We start from the raw sequence: 19302 nt of genomic DNA, 5'->3' as shown, positions 1-19302 counted from the left end.
GAGCGCAGGGGTCAGTAGTGTGTAACGCAGAGCGCAGGGGTCAGTAGTGTGTAACGCAGAGTGCAGGGGTCAGTAGTATGTAACGCAGAGTGCAGGGGTCAGTAGTGTGTAATGCAGAGCGCAGGGGTCAGTAGTGTGTAATGCAGAGCGCAGGGGTCAGTAGTGTGTAATGTAGAGCGCAGGGGTCAGTAGTGTGTAATGCAGAGTGCAGGGGTCAGTAGTGTGTAATGCAGAGTGCAGGGGTCAGTAGTGTGTAATGCAGAGTGCAGGGGTCAGTAGTGTGTAATGCAGAGTGCAGGGGTCAGTAGTGTGTAATGCAGAGTGCAGGGGTCAGTAGTGTGTAACGCAGAGCGCAGGGGTCAGTAGTATCTAACGCAGAGAGCAGGGGTCAGTAGTGTGTAACGCAGAGCGCAGGGGTCAGTAGTGTGTAACGCAGAGTGCAGGGGTCAGTAGTGTGTAATGCAGAGCAGGGGTCAGTAGTGTGTAATGCAGAGCAGGGGTCAGTAGTGTGTAATGCAGAGCGCAGGGGTCAGTAGTGTGTAATGCAGAGCGCAGGGGTCAGTAGTGTGTAATGCAGAGCGCAGGGGTCAGTAGTGTGTAATGCAGAGCGCAGGGGTCAGTAGTGTGTAATGCAGAGCGCAGGGGTCAGTAGTGTGTAACGCAGAGTGCAGGGGTCAGTAGTGTGTAACGCAGAGCAGGGGTCAGTAGTGTGTAATGCAGAGTGCAGGGGTCAGTAGTGTGTGGTGCAGAGCGCAGGGGTCAGTAGTGTGTAGCGCAGAGGTCAGTAGTGTGTAACACAGAGTGCAGGGGTCAGTAGTGTGTAACGCAGAGCAGGGGTCAGTAGTGTGTAATGCAGAGTGCAGGGGTCAGTAGTATGTAACGCAGAGCGCAGGGGTCAGTAGCGTGTAATGCAGAGCGCAGGGGTCAGTAGTGTGTAATGCAGAGCGCAGGGGTCAGTAGTGTGTAATGCAGAGCGCAGGGGTCAGTAGCGTGTAATGCAGAGCGCAGGGGTCAGTAGTGTGTAACGCAGAGCGCAGGGGTCAGTAGTGTGTAATGTAGAGCGCAGGGGTCAGTAGTGTGTAATGCAGAGTGCAGGGGTCAGTAGTATGTAACGCAGAGCGCAGGGGTCAGTAGTGTGTAATGTAGAGCGCAGGGGTCAGTAGTGTGTAATGCAGAGTGCAGGGGTCAGTAGTATGTAACGCAGAGTGCAGGGGTCAGTAGTGTGTAATGCAGAGCGCAGGGGTCAGTAGTGTGTGGTGCAGAGCGCAGGGGTCAGTAGTGTGTAACGCAGAGTGCAGGGGTCAGTAGTGTGTAATGCAGAGCGCAGGGGTCAGTAGTGTGTAATGCAGAGCGCAGGGGTCAGTAGCGTGTAATGCAGAGCGCAGGGGTCAGTAGTGTGTAATGTAGAGCGCAAGGGTCAGTAGTGTGTAATGCAGAGTGCAGGGGTCAGTAGTATGTAACGCAGAGCGCAGGGGTCAGTAGCGTGTAATGCAGAGCGCAGGGGTCAGTAGTGTGTAATGCAGAGCGCAGGGGGCAGTATTGTGTGGTGCAGAGCAGGGGTCAGTAGCGTGTAATGCAGAGCGCAGGGGTCAGTAGTGTGTAATGCAGAGCGCAGGGGTCAGTAGCGTGTAATGCAGAGCGCAGGGGTCAGTAGTGTGTAACGCAGAGCGCAGGGGTCAGTAGCGTGTAATGCAGAGCGCAGGGGTCAGTAGCGTGTAATGCAGAGCGCAGGGGTCAGTAGTGTGTAATGCACAGCGCAGGGGTCAGTAGCGTGTAATGCAGAGCGCAGGGGGCAGTATTGTGTGGTGCAGAGCAGGGGTCAGTAGCGTGTAACGCAGAGCGCAGGGGTCAGTAGCGTGTAATGCAGAGCGCAGGGGTCAGTAGTGTGTAATGCAGAGCGCAGGGGGCAGTATTGTGTGGTGCAGAGCAGGGGTCAGTAGCGTGTAACGCAGAGCGCAGGGGTCAGTAGCGTGTAACGCAGAGCGCAGGGGTCAGTAGCGTGTAATGCAGAGCGCAGGGGTCAGTAGTGTGTAATGCAGAGCGCAGGGGTCAGTAGCGTGTAATGCAGAGCGCAGGGGTCAGTAGTGTGTAATGCGGAGCGCAGGAGTCAGTAGTGTGTAATGCAGAGCGCAGGGGTCAGTAGCGTGTAACGCAGAGTGCAGGGGTCAGTAGTGTGTAATGCAGAGCGCAGGGGTCAGTAGTGTGTGGTGCAGAGCGCAGGGGTCAGTAGTGTGTAACGCAGAGTGCAGGGGTCAGTAGTGTGTAATGCAGAGCACAGGGGTCAGTAGTGTGTAATGCAGAGTGCAGGGGTCAGTAGTGTGTAATGTAGAGCGCAGGGGTCAGTAGTGTGTAATGCAGAGTGCAGGGGTCAGTAGTGTGTAACGCAGAGTGCAGGGGTCAGTAGTGTGTAATGCAGAGTGCAGGGGTCAGTAGTGTGTAACGCAGAGCGCAGGGGTCAGTAGTGTGTAATGCAGAGTGCAGGGGTCAGTAGTGTGTAATGCAGAGTGCAGGGGTCAGTAGTGTGTAATGCAGAGTGCAGGGGTCAGTAGTGTGTAACGCAGAGCGCAGGGGTCAGTAGTATCTAACGCAGAGAGCAGGGGTCAGTAGTGTGTAACGCAGAGCGCAGGGGTCAGTAGTGTGTAACGCAGAGTGCAGGGGTCAGTAGTGTGTAATGCAGAGCAGGGGTCAGTAGTGTGTAATGCAGAGCGCAGGGGTCAGTAATGTGTAACGCAGAGCAGGGGTCAGTAGTGTGTAATGCAGAGTGCAGGGGTCAGTAGTATGTAACGCAGAGCGCAGGGGTCAGTAGCGTGTAACGCAGAGCGCAGAGGTCAGTAGTGTGTAATGCAGAGCGCAGGGGGCAGTATTGTGTGGTGCAGAGCAGGGGTCAGTAGTGTGTAACGCAGAGCGCAGGGGTCAGTAGCGTGTAATGCAGAGCGCAGGGGTCAGTAGTGTGTAATGCAGAGCGCAGGGGTCAGTAGCGTGTAATGCAGAGCGCAGGGGTCAGTAGTGTGTAACGCAGAGCGCAGGGGTCAGTAGCGTGTAATGCAGAGCGCAGGGGTCAGTAGCGTGTAATGCAGAGCGCAGGGGTCAGTAGTGTGTAATGCACAGAGCAGGGGTCAGTAGTGTGTAATGCAGAGCGCAGGGGTCAGTAGCGTGTAATGCAGAGCGCAGGGGTCAGTAGTGTGTAATGCAGAGCGCAGGGGGCAGTATTGTGTGGTGCAGAGCAGGGGTCAGTAGCGTGTAACGCAGAGCGCAGGGGTCAGTAGCGTGTAATGCAGAGCGCAGGGGTCAGTAGTGTGTAATGCAGAGCGCAGGGGTCAGTAGCGTGTAATGCAGAGCGCAGGGGTCAGTAGTGTGTAATGCGGAGCGCAGGAGTCAGTAGTGTGTAATGCAGAGCGCAGGGGTCAGTAGCGTGTAACGCAGAGTGCAGGGGTCAGTAGTGTGTAATGCAGAGTGCAGGGGTCAGTAGCGTGTAATGCAGAGCGCAGGGGTCAGTAGTGTGTAATGCAGAGTGCAGGGATCAGTAGTGTGTAATGCAGAGCGCAGGGGTCAGTAGTATGTAACGCAGAGCGCAGGGGTCAGTAGTGTGTAACGCAGAGTGCAGGGGTCAGTAGTATGTAACGCAGAGTGCAGGGGTCAGTAGTGTGTAACGCAGAGTGCAGGGGTCAGTAGTATGTAACGCAGAGTGCAGGGGTCAGTAGTGTGTAATGCAGAGCAGGGGTCAGTAGTGTGTAATGCAGAGCGCAGGGGTCAGTAGTGTGTAATGTAGAGCGCAGGGGTCAGTAGTGTGTAATGCAGAGCGCAGGGGTCAGTAGTGTGTAATGCAGAGTGCAGGGGTCAGTAGTGTGTAATGCAGAGCAGGGGTCAGTAGTGTGTAATGCAGAGTGCAGGGGTCAGTAGTGTGTAATGCAGAGTGCAGGGGTCAGTAGTGTGTAATGCAGAGCGCAGGGGTCAGTAGTGTGTAATGCAGAGTGCAGGGGTCAGTAGTGTGTAATGCAGAGTGCAGGGGTCAGTAGTGTGTAATGCAGAGCGCAGGGGTCAGTAGTATGTAATGCAGAGTGCAGGGGTCAGTAGTATGTAATGCAGAGTGCAGGGGTCAGTAGTGTGTGGTGCAGAGCGCAGGGGTCAGTAGTGTGTAACCGCCTAGGGTCGAGAGGCAGCGGAGCGGGTGAAGTTCTTCCCGGTCTGAGGGGCGGCAGAGGGTCCCGGTCTGCCTTGACGAGGGGCCGCCCCCCACCATAGAAGGTCCAATCATATGAAGGAATGTGTGAGCACAGACAGATAATTCATGATGCCCGGACGGAGCGATTGTTTTCCAGCAGCCCTGGCAGAGAGCCCGCGTGGACTGTGGCACACCTGGGTGCGTGCTCTGTGCCCGGACATCACTGAGACTCTCCTTGTTTTGGGAAGGTGGGGGGCGGAGGAGGGGCGCCCCCTGTGGGCGGACAGATAACATTGTCGGTGAGGTTGGTACAATGACACGGCGATACAATGGCTGCCACTCCGCCGATCACCGAGCGAACCGCCGAGCTGACCAGATAAGCGCGGTGCGTCTATTTCTAGCCCGGTCCCCATTGTCCTCTCCCCGCTCATTAGAGAATATTAATACACCGGAGGCAGCGCCGGCACGTGGTGGGCGGCTGGAGACAGTCATGTGACCTCCATCTATCATTGTGATTACTAAAGTCACCCGAAAATCTGCTGCTGGGAGCATTAATATCCCCACCAATCAGGAGAGGAGAGAGCTACAGAGGGACTTGTGACTCCTCTCAGCGCCTCACTCCTCATTATAGAGGAAGCCCCCTGGGGGTCTTCAGTAATGCCCCCCTTATATCGGCGCCCTAGGCCGGGGCCACTTATGTAGCTGGAACTGTTCCCAGAGTTTGGAGGAGACCTACCTGAGACAATCTGTGTGCGCCTCCCAACCGGACCGGACAATATAGGGGGGGATGGGGGGGCAAACTACATCACCCTACAGACCCGCCGATCGGTGTACACCCCATACATCTGCCATGTGCGAAATTCCCTATTGTACCCTCCAGGTGAGGCTGGTGGTGTGTCGCCCGCTTGGCAGTGGTGAAGTACACGGCTGTCACCATTTCTTACCGTAGTCCGGTCCTGTCCCGGAGGAGCGCCAACCATCCCGATAATGTGATAGAAACTCTCCGATATATAGAATCACATGTTCTCCGATTCCCAAATACATACAACAGTCCCGAGTCTTTCCGAGTCTTTCCGAGTCTTTCCGAGTCGTCATTCCGATCCCCATCATACAGAATAGAAATATTCATAAACAATGTGACAATCATACAAATTCCTCCTCAATGTACTACAACCCCCAGCACTGTATTGGTCCCCATATATCGGGGGGAGGGGGGCTGTAGCTCCATCATATGGCAAATTCATTGCACAGCGGGTAAGTGTTGCCCCCATGTGCCCGGGACAGAGATTACTGAGCCCCCCCCTCCCAGGGGTAGTGAGGTCAGTATGAGCTCCTCAGGCTGTAGCTGTCGCTGCAAATAATCAGTGACAGCAAATTACACGTCCCGAGAGACCGGCAGCTGCTGTGATATAATCATACCATAGCCCCCTCCCCCCAGACACACTGCCCCCCTCCCCCAGACACACTGCCCCCCCCTCCCCCAGACACACTGCCCCCCCTCCCTCAGACACACTGCCCCCCCTCCACCAGACACACTGCCCCCCCTCCCCCAGACACACTGCCCCCCTCCCCCAGACACACTGCCCCCTCAGACACACTGCCCCCCTCCCCCAGACACACTGCCCCCTCAGACACACTGCCCCCCTCCCCCAGACACACTGCCCCCCTCCCTCAGACACACTGCCCCCTCAGACACACTGCCCCCCTCCCCCAGACACACTGCCCCCCTCCCCCAGACACACTGCCCCCCCTCCCCCAGACACACTGCCCCCTCAGACACACTGCCCCCCTCCCCCAGACACACTGCCCCCCTCCCCCAGACACACTGCCCCCCCCTCCCCCAACACACTGCCCCCCCTGACACACTGCCCCCCTCCCCCAGACACACTGCCCCCCCCTCCCCCAACACACTGCCCCCCCAGACACACTGCCCCCCTCCCCCAGACACACTGCCCCCCTCCCCCAGACACACTGCCCCCCCTCCCCCAACACACTGCCCCCCTCCCCCAGACACACTGCCCCCCTCCCCCAGACACACTGCCCCCCTCCCCCAGACACACTGCCCCCCCCTCCCCCAACACACTGCCCCCCCTGACACACTGCCCCCCTCCCCCAGACACACTGCCCCCCCCTCCCCCAACACACTGCCCCCCCAGACACACTGCCCCCCTCCCCCAGACACACTGCCCTCCCTCCCCCAACACACTGCCCCCCCTCCCCCAGACACACTGCCCCCCCTCCCCCAGACACACTGCCCCCCCAACACACTGCCCCCCCCTCCCCCAGACACACTGCCCCCCCAGACACACTGCCCCCCCTCCCCCAGACACACTGCCCCCCTCCCCCAGACACACTGCCCCTCTCCCCCAGACACACTGCCCCTCTCCCCCAGACACACTGCCCCCCTCCCCCAGACACACTGCCCCCCCAGACACACTGCCCCCCCTCCACCAGACACACTGCCCCCCCTCCCCCAGACACACTGCCCCCCTCCCCCAGACACACTGCCCCCCCCTCCCCCAGGCACACTGCCCCCCTCCCCCAGACACACTGCCCCCCCAGACACACTGCCCCCCTCCCCCAGACACACTGCCCCCCCTCCCCCAACACACTGCCCCCCCCTCCCCCAGACACACTGCCCCCCCCCAGACACATTGCCCCCCTCCCCCAGACACACTGCCCCCCCAGACACACTGCCCCCCTCCCCCAGACACACTGCCCCCCCTCCCCCAGACACACTGCCCCCCCTCCCCCAGACACACTGCCCCCCCAGACACACTGCCCCCCTCCCCCAGACACACTGCCCCCCCTGACAAACTGCCCCCCCTGACACACTGCCCCCCTCCCCAACACACTGCCCCCCCTCCCCCAACACACTGCCTCCCCCTCCCCCAACACACTGCCCCCCCTCCCCAACACACTGCCCCCCCTCCCCGAGACACAGTGCCCCCACAGACACACTGCCCCCCTCCCCCCAGACACACTGCCCCCCCCAGACACACTGCCCCCCCTCCCCCCAGACACACTGCCCCCCCTCCTCCCAGACACACTGCCCCCCCTGCACCGCCTGACACACTGCCCCCCAGACAAACTGCCCCCCCAGACAAACTGCCACCACTCTCCCCCCAACCACACTGCCCCCCCAGACAAACTGCCCCCTCCACCCCGATACACTGCCCCCCAGCCACAATGCCCGCATGCTGGCTCGGGGCCCCAAGAAGGTGTGAGAAATTTGGGGGGAGGGGCTCCTCTTCTATTGTATTTTGTATCTGTTCTGTCTAACTTTATTTTTTACTGCGCTATGGAAACTGTTGGTGCTACAAATCCTGAATAATAACAAAGGGCAGCCATGATGATGTGCGGGGGAAGGGGGGGGGGGCAGTAGTGCGGGGGGGGGGGGGGTAATATTAGTAAGGTGGAGGGTGCAGGTAGCACAGTTAGAGATTTATTTTTCATACTTCCAGTTTAAGAGCCCTGAGTCTCTATTTTCTTTAGAATACTGGGTTCAGGTTGCATGCAGCCTGTTCATTCTGAGTCTATCCCTCCTGTAGACTATACTGGGTTCAGGTTGCATGCAGCCTGCTCACTCTGAGTCTGTCCCTCCTATAGACTATACTGGGTTCAGGTTGCATGCAGCCTGCTCACTCTGAGTCTGTCCCTCCTATAGACTATACTGGGTTCAGGTTGCATGCAGCCTGCTCACTCTGAGTCTGTCCCTCCTATAGACTATACTGGGTTTAGGTTGCATGCAGCCTGCTCACTCTGAGTCTGTCCCTCCTATAGACTATACTGGGTTCAGGTTGCATGCAGCCTGCTCACTCTGAGTCTGTCCCTCCTATAGACTATACTGGGTTCAGGTTGCATGCAGCCTGCTCACTCTGAGTCTGTCCCTCCTATAGACTATACTGGGTTCAGGTTGCATGCAGCCTGCTCACTCTGAGTCTGTCCCTCCTATAGACTATACTGGGTTCAGGTTGCATGCAGCCTGTTCATTCTGAGTCTGTCCCTCCTATGGACTATACTGGGTTCAGGTTGCATGCAGCCTGTTCACTCTGAGTTGCAGTACTTGATGAAAGTTCAGTATAGCGCTGTGTAAAGAATTATTTTTGTTTCTGCCAAGACTCCGGTTTGCGCCAAACTCCCAACTCTCACTCCTCGTCAGACAATAATGGAAGTCAAAGTCGGGATTTAGCTTCTCAATTCTATTTTTTGTGCAGCCAAATCTGACATTTCGGTGTTTGGTGGATGCCGGAGAGGTGAATAGTTGACATCTCTGTGCAGAAATCCCGATATTCTGGGAGAACAGATACCGATTCTCCACCTTGAATGACTCTTTAGGTGGACTGGACCTTTAAGGACAATGTGAATTGTGGAGTCAGCAGGCTCCTTTCCCCCCCCCCCTCACATTTCTCGGTCTCCGCACCACGCGTTTCGTCTGCCAGGTCGGGGCAGGTGGCGGAGCGCAGTGATGGTGGGAAGCCTCAAACAAGGTGGGAGGGAAGTTGTGTACGAGAGAATTAATGAAACGATAAATAAAGCGCAGGAGAGCGGCGCGGAGAACGATTCCCATTACCGCTGGAAGACAAAGAAATAAAATCCGGCACGGTGAGTGCCGAGCCACCGCCGGATAATTCTAATCCCCATTATAATTCACTTGGCATTGTGTGTTGTGTAGGAGATGAGAGGAGGATATTTTTGGTGGAGGACACGTTATTTTATTTATTTGTCCCTTGTCAGGTTTACACTTATTGAACTTTCGACATTTTTATTTATTTTTTTTATTCATTAGATTTTGTTTTTTGGGGGGAGTTTGCATTTTACTCTTCATTCACGATTGAAGGTCCATTTAGCAATTGGCATTGTAGTAGATATACGCACTATATTACCAAAAGTATTGGGACGCCTGCCTTTACACACACATGAACTTTAATGACATCCCAGTCTTAGTCCGTAGGGTTCAATATTAAGTTGGCTCCGCCCTTTACAGCTATGACAGCTTCACCTCTTCTGGGAAGGCCGTCCACAAGGTTTAGGAGGGTGTCTATGGGAATGTTTGACCATTCTTCCAGAAGAGCATTTGTGAGGTCAGGCAACTGATGTTGGATGAGAAGGCCTGGCTCACAGTCTCCACTCTAATTCATCCCAAAGGTGTTCTATGGGGTTGAGGTCAGGACTCTGTGCAGGCCAGTCAAGTTCCTCCACCTCAAACTCGCTCATCTATGTCTTTATGGACCTTGCTTTGTACACTGGTCCAAATCATTTGGTGGAGGGGGGATTAGGGAATGATATTAGGGTAAGGAGTTAGGGTTCAGTATTAATATTAGGGTTAGGAATTAATATTAGGGTTAGCAATTAATATTTGGGTAAGGGTTAGGGTTAGGTATTAATATTAGGAACTAATATTAGGGTTAGGGATTAATATTCAGGTTAGGAATGAATGTTAGGGTTAGGGATTAATATTAGTGTAAGGGTTAGGGATTAATATTAGGGTTAGGGATTAGTATTAGTGTTTAATATTCGGGTTAGAGATTAGTATTAGGTTTAGGGGTTAATATTAGTGTAAGGGTTCGGGATTAATATTCAGGTTAGAGATTAGTATTAGGGTTAGGGTTCGGGATTAATATTAGGGTTAGGGATTAATATTAGTGTAAGGGTTAGGGATTAATATTCAGGTTAGGAATTAATATTAGGGTTAGGGGTTAATATTAGTGTAAGGGTTAGGGATTAATATTCGGGTTCAGGATTAATATTAGGGTTGGGGTTAATTTATTAATTATATTTATTTTGAAAAAATATTATTTTTTAAATTTTATGATTATTATTACTTATTTATGCATTTCATTTATTATTATTTTTATTTAATTATTACATTTCAGCAGAAAAAAAAAATGCTTTAAAACGCTCAAATCAAGCCTTTTCATGCATTTCTATGGAGCAAAAAACGCTTCAAAAGCCCAGCAATCTGCCTGCTTCGAGGTACAAGAAAAGCTGCAGAACTTCTTTGAGCTTCAGGCGTTCGGCTTCAGGCAACTCGGAGTGGAGATGTGAATCGTCTCTATCGTTTTTTTTTTTTTTTCTTCTCCGGCGTTTTGGAGCTTCAGGCTACAGAACTCTGTGGTGTGAATGGGGCCTTGGTGTCCCCGGTAGGATTTTTTTGAAGGAAGTGTCTCGGGCAATTTTTTTGGTCCAGGAGCTTCCCATTAGACATGTGCAGAATGAAAAAAATGTGTTTTATTTAGTTTTCGGATAGATTCGTTATGTTACTAATTTAGTTTCCTTATGGAATTTGTTTAGTTTAGTTTTGTTTTTGTTAAATGTAATTCTCGTTATAATTTGTTTCGTTATGTAAATTTACTAACGAATTCCAACTTTTCAGAACGATTAGAATTTAGAACAGTCGAAAAAACAATCAACCGATTCGAATTCTGTGTGAAGAATAGCTGGTTGTTTAGCAGCGGGCCGGGAAGCCGGGCGCCGCGTCCTTAGCGACCGATGAGTCATCCTCTGTCAGCGAGCTTCCCCCCCGCTGACAGCTGGCTGTAAATAAAAGAATGCCGGCAATACAAAAATGTTAAAAAAAAACGGCCTGGGGTTCCCCCCAATCCATACCAGACCCTTATCCGAGCATGCAGCCTGGCAACCGTCCTGAACCATACCAGGCCACATGCCCTCAACATGTTGATGGGGTCAAGGGCCTCATCCCCACAACCCTGGCCAGTAGCTGTGGAGGTCTGTGGGCAGGGAGCCCCCCAGAATCCCCCCCCCTCCATGTGAATGAATATCAGGTAGTACCCCTACCCATTCACCAAAAAAGTGTTAAAAGTAATAAAAACACACACAGTTTTTCACAATTCCTTTATTAAAAAATAAAAGAAATAGTGTTCCCCGATGTAAATCCATCATCAATCACGCCGCCCCCCGCACCCGAAAAAGAAAAAAAAAAACGCTCCCACTGACATGAAGGCCGTCTGCCTACTGCAGGCTCCTCCGTTTGACAGTCCTTTTATAGGGAAGGGCGGGGCCACCTATTGACGTCATCTGATCCCCCCCTTGCGACATCACGGACCGGTGCATGCTGGTGCCAGACTCGAAAGGGCCTGCTATGGACTTGGGGGGACCCCATGTTTTGTTTTTGTTTTTTTTAAATAAGCATTTGCAGCCACAAGTCAATGTAATGTCACTTCGTGCATTTTTTTTCTTTATAAATGTAATTTTTGCTGCAGCATGTTCTATACATGGTACAGATGCGCCACTTTACAGGAAGACTAAGGAACCCCCCCCCCCCCCCCCCCGGCAATATATTTAAAGGGATTTTTCATTTTTATTGTTTCACTTTAAGTGAGGTTCCCTAAATTCCTTTAAATACAGTGCCTGGGGGGTCCCCTTAGTCTGCCTGTAAAGTGGCACATCTGTAGCATGTATAGAACATGCTGCAGCATAAATTACATATAAATTGCCGGCAATACAATACCATTGACGGCAATCGAAAAATGTAAAAAAAAATTGCTAAAATTGAAAAAAATTAAAAAACTGCATGGGGTCCCCTTCGAAATCAATACCAGACCCTTATCTGAGCATGCAGCCCAGTAGGTCAGGAAAGGGGGGGTGAGCGAGTGGCCCCCCTCCTGAGCCATACCAGGCCACATGCCCTCAACATGGGGGGGGGGGGTTGGTGCTTTGGGGCTCTGCCCCCCTTGCCCCAAAGCACCTTGTCCCCATGTTGATGGAGACAAGGGCCTCATCCCCACAAACGTGGCCGGTGGTTGTGGGGGTTTGCGGGCAAAGAGCTTATCGGAATCTGGAAGCCCCCTTTAACAAGGGCCCCCTCCCATGTGAATGTGTATGAGTTACACATAGTACCCCTACCCATTCACCAAAAAAAGTGTTAAAATGTAATAAAAACCGGTGAAAATTCCTTTATTATATAATAAAAAAAATAGTGTCCCCCCCCCCATGTAAATCCATTGTCAATTACGCCGCCCGCCGCACCCGAAAAAGAAAAAGAAACGCTCCTGCCGACATGAAGGCCTTCTGCCTACTGCAGGCTTCCGCTGTATGTCAGTTCTTTTATAGGTAAGGGTGGGGCACCACCCCCCTTGTGACGTCGCTGGCCCAGCATGCACCGGTCCGTTTTGGCGTGGGGTTCCCCGAAGAGCCTGGTATGGACTGGGGGTGGGGGGACCCCACAACGTATTTTTTTTTTTTTTACATTTTTACATTCTTTTCTTTACATTCATCTGTCGGTGGGGAAGCCCTCTGACAGATGATGACTCATCGACTCACCGGTTGTTAAGGACGCGGCGCCCGGCTTCCTTCCTGGCTTCACACAAGAATTCGATTCGGCCGATCGCTTTTCGACTGATCGTTCTGAAAAGTTGGAATTTGTTAGAAAACGAATAAACTAAACAAATATTTATGGATTTCAAAGAAATTCTTTACTATTTCATGCAGAGATTTGGATACATCGAAATCTCTGAATTACCAAAAATGTGTCTGAATTCGGCTCGAAATGAATTGTACATGTCCACTTCCCCTACCATTCTGCACCGTTTGGTATCACTAGCAGTAGTAGGTTACATTTAACTGGACGTGTTCTCTAAATTTGAAGACATTTCATATCTTTTCCAAGCCACTTCTTCAGTTCTGATGAGTGTCTGGTGACCTCCATGCCCTTTGGGCCCAACTTGGACATTTTCACTTAGGGGTGTACTGATTTTTGTGAGATACTGTAGATACACCAACATTTCTATCTACACAGACGCCTTCATCCTATCACCATGGAATGTGTCAAGGCAGATGTTGGGAAGGGAGGTGTGAATGTTGTGTTACCACCCTGGTATGGTTCCATAATCCCATCCATGGTGTCAGGAAGGCGTCATAGATGTTAATCCTTCAATGCAAAAGGATAATGTGTGAAATGTTGTCAAGCAGCCGCAGCGTAGAGATGATAAAAGGCATTATATGTGGAGGACAGATGGTGTTGAAGGCCCCCACCTCTGTTCAATGATGGTTCTTCCAGATTGACGTAAAAATGAACTCTTTCATGCCTCTTGGAAACCATCTGCCTTGACACATTCATTGGTGATTAGGTGCTATCCTCGTGGTTATAATTGTTGTAGTATCTCCCTGATACTGATTAGGACTGAGGAAGCCGCTCGGAGAAGCTACGGAACGTCTTCAACATAACAGAACAAGTCCAGTTCAATGTAACTACTACTACTAGCTTTCCCATGACCTAGACCCCCTGGTCACACTCAGCTTCATCGCCAGCTGCATCAGCGTTATGGTCGCCCTCAAAGGGCCGGTTGTATCTATAATACTAGACGTCCAGATCACTCCACTGCCCCTTACATCAGATGTCAAGATCCCCCCCATCAGAAGTCGGAAGTCCCCCCCACTCTCCAATACATCACAGTGCACCCCTCATATTTTGTGCTGCTGCTGGGAAGTAGCTGGGGGCGGAGCTGGGAAGCAGAAAGTGCAAGGTCTGGAGACAGACCAGAGGAGGAATCAATGAAATGAGAAGTTGGGCAGGGTCTGTCCTCCTCTCTGCTGCCGATTGCTGAGACGGGGGGGAGGGGATGAGTCACCCCATGGCGGCACAGAGAAGTGCAGGATCTGGTGGAGGAGTTCTGTCCTCCTCTCTGTTGCCGATTGCTGAGAAGGGGGGGGGGGGGCAGAGATGAGTATCCTCATGGAGGCGGCACAGAGAAGCACAGGACCTGGTGGAGGAGTTCTGTTCTCCTCTCTGCTGCTTACTGCTGAAACCAGGTGGGGGGGCAGATGGGAGGGGGAGGTGCTGCAGGAGAAGTGTGAGGGCAACATGAAATGGCCTGACGGGCCATATTTGGCCCACGGCCTTGTGTTTGACACGTGTGACCTAGATAAATGAGAACCTTCACAGACAGGATTTGGAATAATTTGCTGTTGTGTGGTAAGCACTTTTTTGGAGCCTGGTTTGGAAATTCTAAATTTCAGGAGTTTACAAATGTTTTAAAAGTTTATTCCAACCATAATTTATAACCTTTTTAGAAGTGTGTTCATCTCTACTTCCTATATAGGTATGGTAAGTTACATCTTTAACTCTGTATCGGGTACCAATCACCGGAGATCTGTAGCTGCTACAAAATTGGTGCCGTGACCCAGTCCTTACTGAACCTTTCTGCATTAGTCCCTCCCACTGTGAGCTCTCTGACTCCTCCTACCTAGACACCTCCCTCCACATTCATTATCTTACGTCACCAGTTGAGGCCATTGGGTGGTGAACTGGATTTGGATTTGGCCCATAGGTGGTCTGTTTTGTAACCTCACTATGACATCATAACACACTTGTGTCCAATCAGCTTTGTACTAAATCAGCTGCCATGTGAAGGGTGTTGCAGTAAATCCCTTCACATGGCCAAATAGAGTGCCTTATATCTGTCTTGACCCGTATGTGATACTAACAATCTGCCTCCTTCTCCTTTCGCAGGTCCTGTCCCTGGGAGCAGACGTCCTACCCGAGTACAAACTGCAAGCTCCTCGTATCCATAAGTGGACAATCCTCCACTACAGTCCCTTTAAAGCCGTCTGGGACTGGCTGATCCTCCTGCTGGTCATCTACACGGCCATCTTCACGCCCTACTCAGCCGCCTTCCTCCTGAATAACCAGGAAGATGTATCCAGTGAAAACTGCAGCTATTCCTGCAACCCGCTGAGCGTGGTGGACCTCATGGTGGACATCATGTTCATCATCGACATCCTCATCAACTTTCGCACCACCTATGTCAACACCAACGAAGAAGTGGTCAGCCACCCAGGCAAGATCGCCATCCATTACTTCAAAGGCTGGTTCCTCATCGACATGGTGGCTGCCATACCCTTCGACCTCTTGATCTTTGGCTCTGGCACCGAGGAGGTAAGCACCACGTGTGGCTCCTTTTGGTCACTGGCTGCCCTGTCCACATGCTCCACTGGCTTTCTGCCGCCGTACAGGCCACACAGTTTGTGCCTCAAAAATGTCTTGGCCTGGCACAGGACTGTACACACAACACGGAGGTCTATCACCCTTTCCTGTCTTGCTTCTCTGGAATGAATCCTCCCCTATCACTATACTGTCTTATAATGAATATTTTCCACTTCCTGTTGGGGGTCACAGAACTGTCAGTTCCAAAGTAACTGTCACCTGTCAGTGTTAGAATGATACTAAACTGCTCCCTAGTCTAAGATGCAGCCCAGGTACACCAATATGCAAATTTCAGCATGTTCTGACACCCTACTACTGGCCCATCACGGTGATCAGACGATTAATTGGCCAATGGGAAGAATCTAAGGGTCAGGTGAGCTCTCTAAACCATTAGAAAGTATTGAAATTTGCATAATGGACCTTCCTGAGGGTCCCAGAGTGCCGGGGAGACATTAACCCTACTTTCACATCTATGTGTTTTTTAGTGCATTTTACAGCTTGCAGAAACGCACTGCAGTCCATGTAACATGGTATCCTATGGTACACGTTCACATCTGTGCGTTTTTCAGCCGGTGCATTTTTGGAAAGGGTTCAGGGTTTCTTTTTTCTGCAGCAGATTGCGCTTTGCGTGTAATAGACTTCAATGGACCCTCACCAAAAACACAAGTGTGGCGTTTTTAATGCAATTTTACATGCGTTTTGTGTGTTATGGATTAAAAAAAACAAGCAAAGCACAAAACTCATGTAAAAGTGCACAGAAAACGCATGTTTAAAAACACACCGCAAAACGTGCCTGAAAACCGCATCAACCGCATAGATGTAAACCTAGGGTATATCATTTGTACTTTACTTTTTATATTCATTATAATGCTGACAGGTTTATTACAGAGGGGTGTGGTCAGATATTACAGGTACAGTGACAGGTGAGAGGGGTGTGGTCAGATATTACAGGTACAGTGACAAGTGAGAGGGGTGTGGTCAGATATTACAGGTACAGTGACAGGTGAGAGGGGTGTGATCAGATATTACTGGTACAGTGACAGGTGAGAGGGGTGTGGTCAGATATTACAGGTACAGTGACAGGTGAGAGGGGTGTGATCAGATATTACAGGTACAGTGACAGGTGAGAGGGGTGTGGTCAGATATTACAGGTACAGTGACAGGTGAGAGGGGTGTGATCAGATATTACAGGTACAGTGACAGGTGAGAGGGGTGTGATCAGATATTACTGGTACAGTGACAGGTGAGAGGGGTGTGGTCAGATATTACAGGTACAGTGACAGGTGAGAGGGGTGTGATCAGATATTACAGGTACAGTGACAGGTGAGATGGGTGTGATCAGTTATTACAGGTACAGTGACAGGTGTGAGGGGTGTGGTCAGATATTACAGGAACAGTGAGAGGGGTGTGATGAGATATTACCGGTACAGTGACAGGTGAGAGGGGCGTGGTCAGATATTACAGGTACAGTGACAGGTGAGAGGGGTGTGGTCAGATATTACAGGTACAGTGACAGGTGAGAGGGGTGTGGTCAGATATTACAGGTACAGTGACAGGTGAGAGGGGTGTGATCAGATATTACAGGTACAGTGACAGGTGAGAGGGGCATGGTCAGATAATACAGGTACAATGACAGGTGAGAGGGGTGTGGTCAGATATTACAGGGACAGTGACAGGTGAGAGGGTGTGGTCAGATATTACAGGTACAGTGACAGGTGAGAGGGGTGTGATCAGATATTACAGGTACAGTGACAGGTGAGATGGGTGGGATCAGTTATTACAGGTACAGTGACAGGTGTGAGGGGTGTGGTCAGATATTACAGGTACAGTGAGAGGTGTGAGGGGGTTTGATCAGATATTACAGGTACAGTGACAGGTGAGAGGGGTGTGGTCAGATATTACAGGTACAGTGAGAGGGGTGTGGTCAGATATTACAGGAACAGTGAGAGGGGTGTGATGAGATATTACAGGTACAGTGACAGATGTAAGGGGTGTGGTCAGATAGTACAGGTAGTGACAGGTGAGAGGGGTGTGATCAGATATTACAGGTACAATGACAGGTGAGAGAGGTGTGGTCAGATATTACAGGTACAATGACACGTGAGAGGGGTGTGGTCAGATATTACAGGTACAATGACAGGTGAGAGAGGTGTGGTCAGATATTACAGGTACAGTGACAGGTGAGAGGGGTGTGGTCAGATATTACAGGTACAATGACAGGTGAGAGGGGTGTGGTCAGATATTACAGGTACAATGACAGGTGAGAGGGGTGTGGTCAGATATTACAGGTACAATGACAGGTGAGAGGGGTGGGATCAGATATTACAGGTACAGTGACAGATGAGATGGGTGGGATCAGATATTACAGGTACAGTGACAGGTTAGAGGGTGTGGTCAGATATTACAGGTACAATGACAGATAAGAGGGGTGTGGTCAGATATTACAGGTACAGTGACAGATGTAAGGGGGTGTGGTCAGATATTACAGGTACAGTGACAGGTGAGAGGGGTGTGGTCAGATATTACAGGTACAGTGACAGGTGTAAGGGGGTGTGTCAGATATTACAGGTACAGTGACAGGTGAGAGGGGTGTGGTCAGATATTACAGGTACAGTGAGAGGGGTGTGGTCAGATATTACAGGTACAGTGACAGGTGAGAGGGGTGTGGTCAGATATTACAGGTACAATGACAGGTGAGAGAGGTGTGGTCAGATATTACAGGTACAATGACACGTGAGAGGGGTGTGGTCAGATATTACAGGTACAGTGACAGATGTAAGGGGGTGTGGTCAGATATTACAGGTACAGTGACAGGTGAGAGGGGTGTGGTTAGATATTACAGGTACAGTGACAGGTGTAAGGGGGTGTGTCAGATATTACAGGTACAGTGACAGGTGAGAGAGGTGTGGTCAGATATTACAGGTACAGTGACAGGTGAGAGGGGTGTGGTCAGATATTACAGGTACAGTGACAGGTGAGAGGGGTGTGGTCTGATATTACAGGTACAGTGACAGGTGAGAGGGGTGTGGTCAGATATTACAGGTACAATGACAGGTGAGAGGGGTGGGATCAGATATTACAGGTACAGTGACAGGTGAGAGGGGTGGGATCAGATATTACAGGTACAGTGACAGGTGAGAGGGGTGTGGTCAGATATTACAGGTACAATGACAGACAAGAGGGGTGTGGTCAGATATTACAGGTACAGTGACAGATGTAAGGGGGTGTGGTCAGATATTACAGGTACAGTGACAGGTGAGAGGGGTGTGGTCAGATATTACAGGTACAGTGACAGGTGTGAGGGGGTGTGTCAGATATTACAGGTACAGTGAGAGGGGTGTGGTCAGATATTACAGGTACAGTGACAGGTGTGAGGGGGTGTGGTCAGATATTACAGGTACAGTGGCAGGTGAGAGGGGTGTGGTCAGATATTACAGGTACAGTGACAGGTGTGAGGGGGGGTGTCAGATATTACAGGTACAGTGACAGATGTAAGGGGTGTGGTCAGATAGTACAGGTACAGTGACAGGTGAGAGGGGTGTGGTCAGATATTACAGGTACAATGACAGGTGAGAGAGGTGTGGTCAGATATTACAGGTACAATGACACGTGAGAGGGGTGTGGTCAGATATTACAGGTACAGTGACAGGTGAGAGGGGTGTGGTCAGATATTACAGGTACAGTGACAGGTGAGAGGGGTGGGATCAGATATTACAGGTACAGTGACAGGTGAGAGGGGTGTGGTCAAATATTACAGGTACAATGACAGGTGAGAGGGGTGGGATCAGATATTACAGGTACAGTGACAGATGAGATGGGTGGGATCAGATATTACAGGTACAGTGACAGGTGAGAGGGTGTGGTCAGATATTACAGGTACAATGACAGATAAGAGGGGTGTGGTCAGATATTACAGGTACAGTGACAGATGTAAGGGGGTGTGGTCAGATATTACAGGTACAGTGACAGGTAAGAGGGGTGTGGTCAGATATTACAGGTACAGTGACAGGTGTAAGGGGGTGTGTCAGATATTACAGGTACAGTGACAGGTGAGAGGGGTGTGGTCAGATATTACAGGTACAGTGAGAGGGGTGTGGTCAGATATTACAGGTACAGTGACAGGTGAGAGGGGTGTGGTCAGATATTACAGGTACAATGACAGGTGAGAGAGGTGTGGTCAGATATTACAGGTACA

The 19302-nt window shown here is 51.1% G+C and overlaps 1 protein-coding gene across 3 annotated transcripts in view; it reads left to right on the top strand.

Annotated features, from left to right (window-relative positions):
• The window catches only part of KCNH2 (potassium voltage-gated channel subfamily H member 2), a 293700-nt gene that overhangs the window by 227548 nt on the left and 46850 nt on the right, over positions 1-19302 (top strand). For all 3 annotated transcript variants that reach the window (XM_073632572.1, XM_073632571.1, XM_073632570.1), the window contains exon 6: positions 14634-15059. In XM_073632572.1, coding sequence (XP_073488673.1) covers positions 14634-15059 — 426 coding nt within the window. The remainder of the gene's footprint in view (positions 1-14633; positions 15060-19302) is intronic.

This window comes from Aquarana catesbeiana, linkage group LG05 (genome assembly GCF_042186555.1).
Source record: "Aquarana catesbeiana isolate 2022-GZ linkage group LG05, ASM4218655v1, whole genome shotgun sequence".
Classification (NCBI taxonomy): Eukaryota; Metazoa; Chordata; class Amphibia; order Anura; family Ranidae; genus Aquarana; species Aquarana catesbeiana.
The sequence above is the reverse complement of the archived record's forward strand: the minus strand, read 5'-3'. Positions and strand labels throughout refer to the sequence as shown.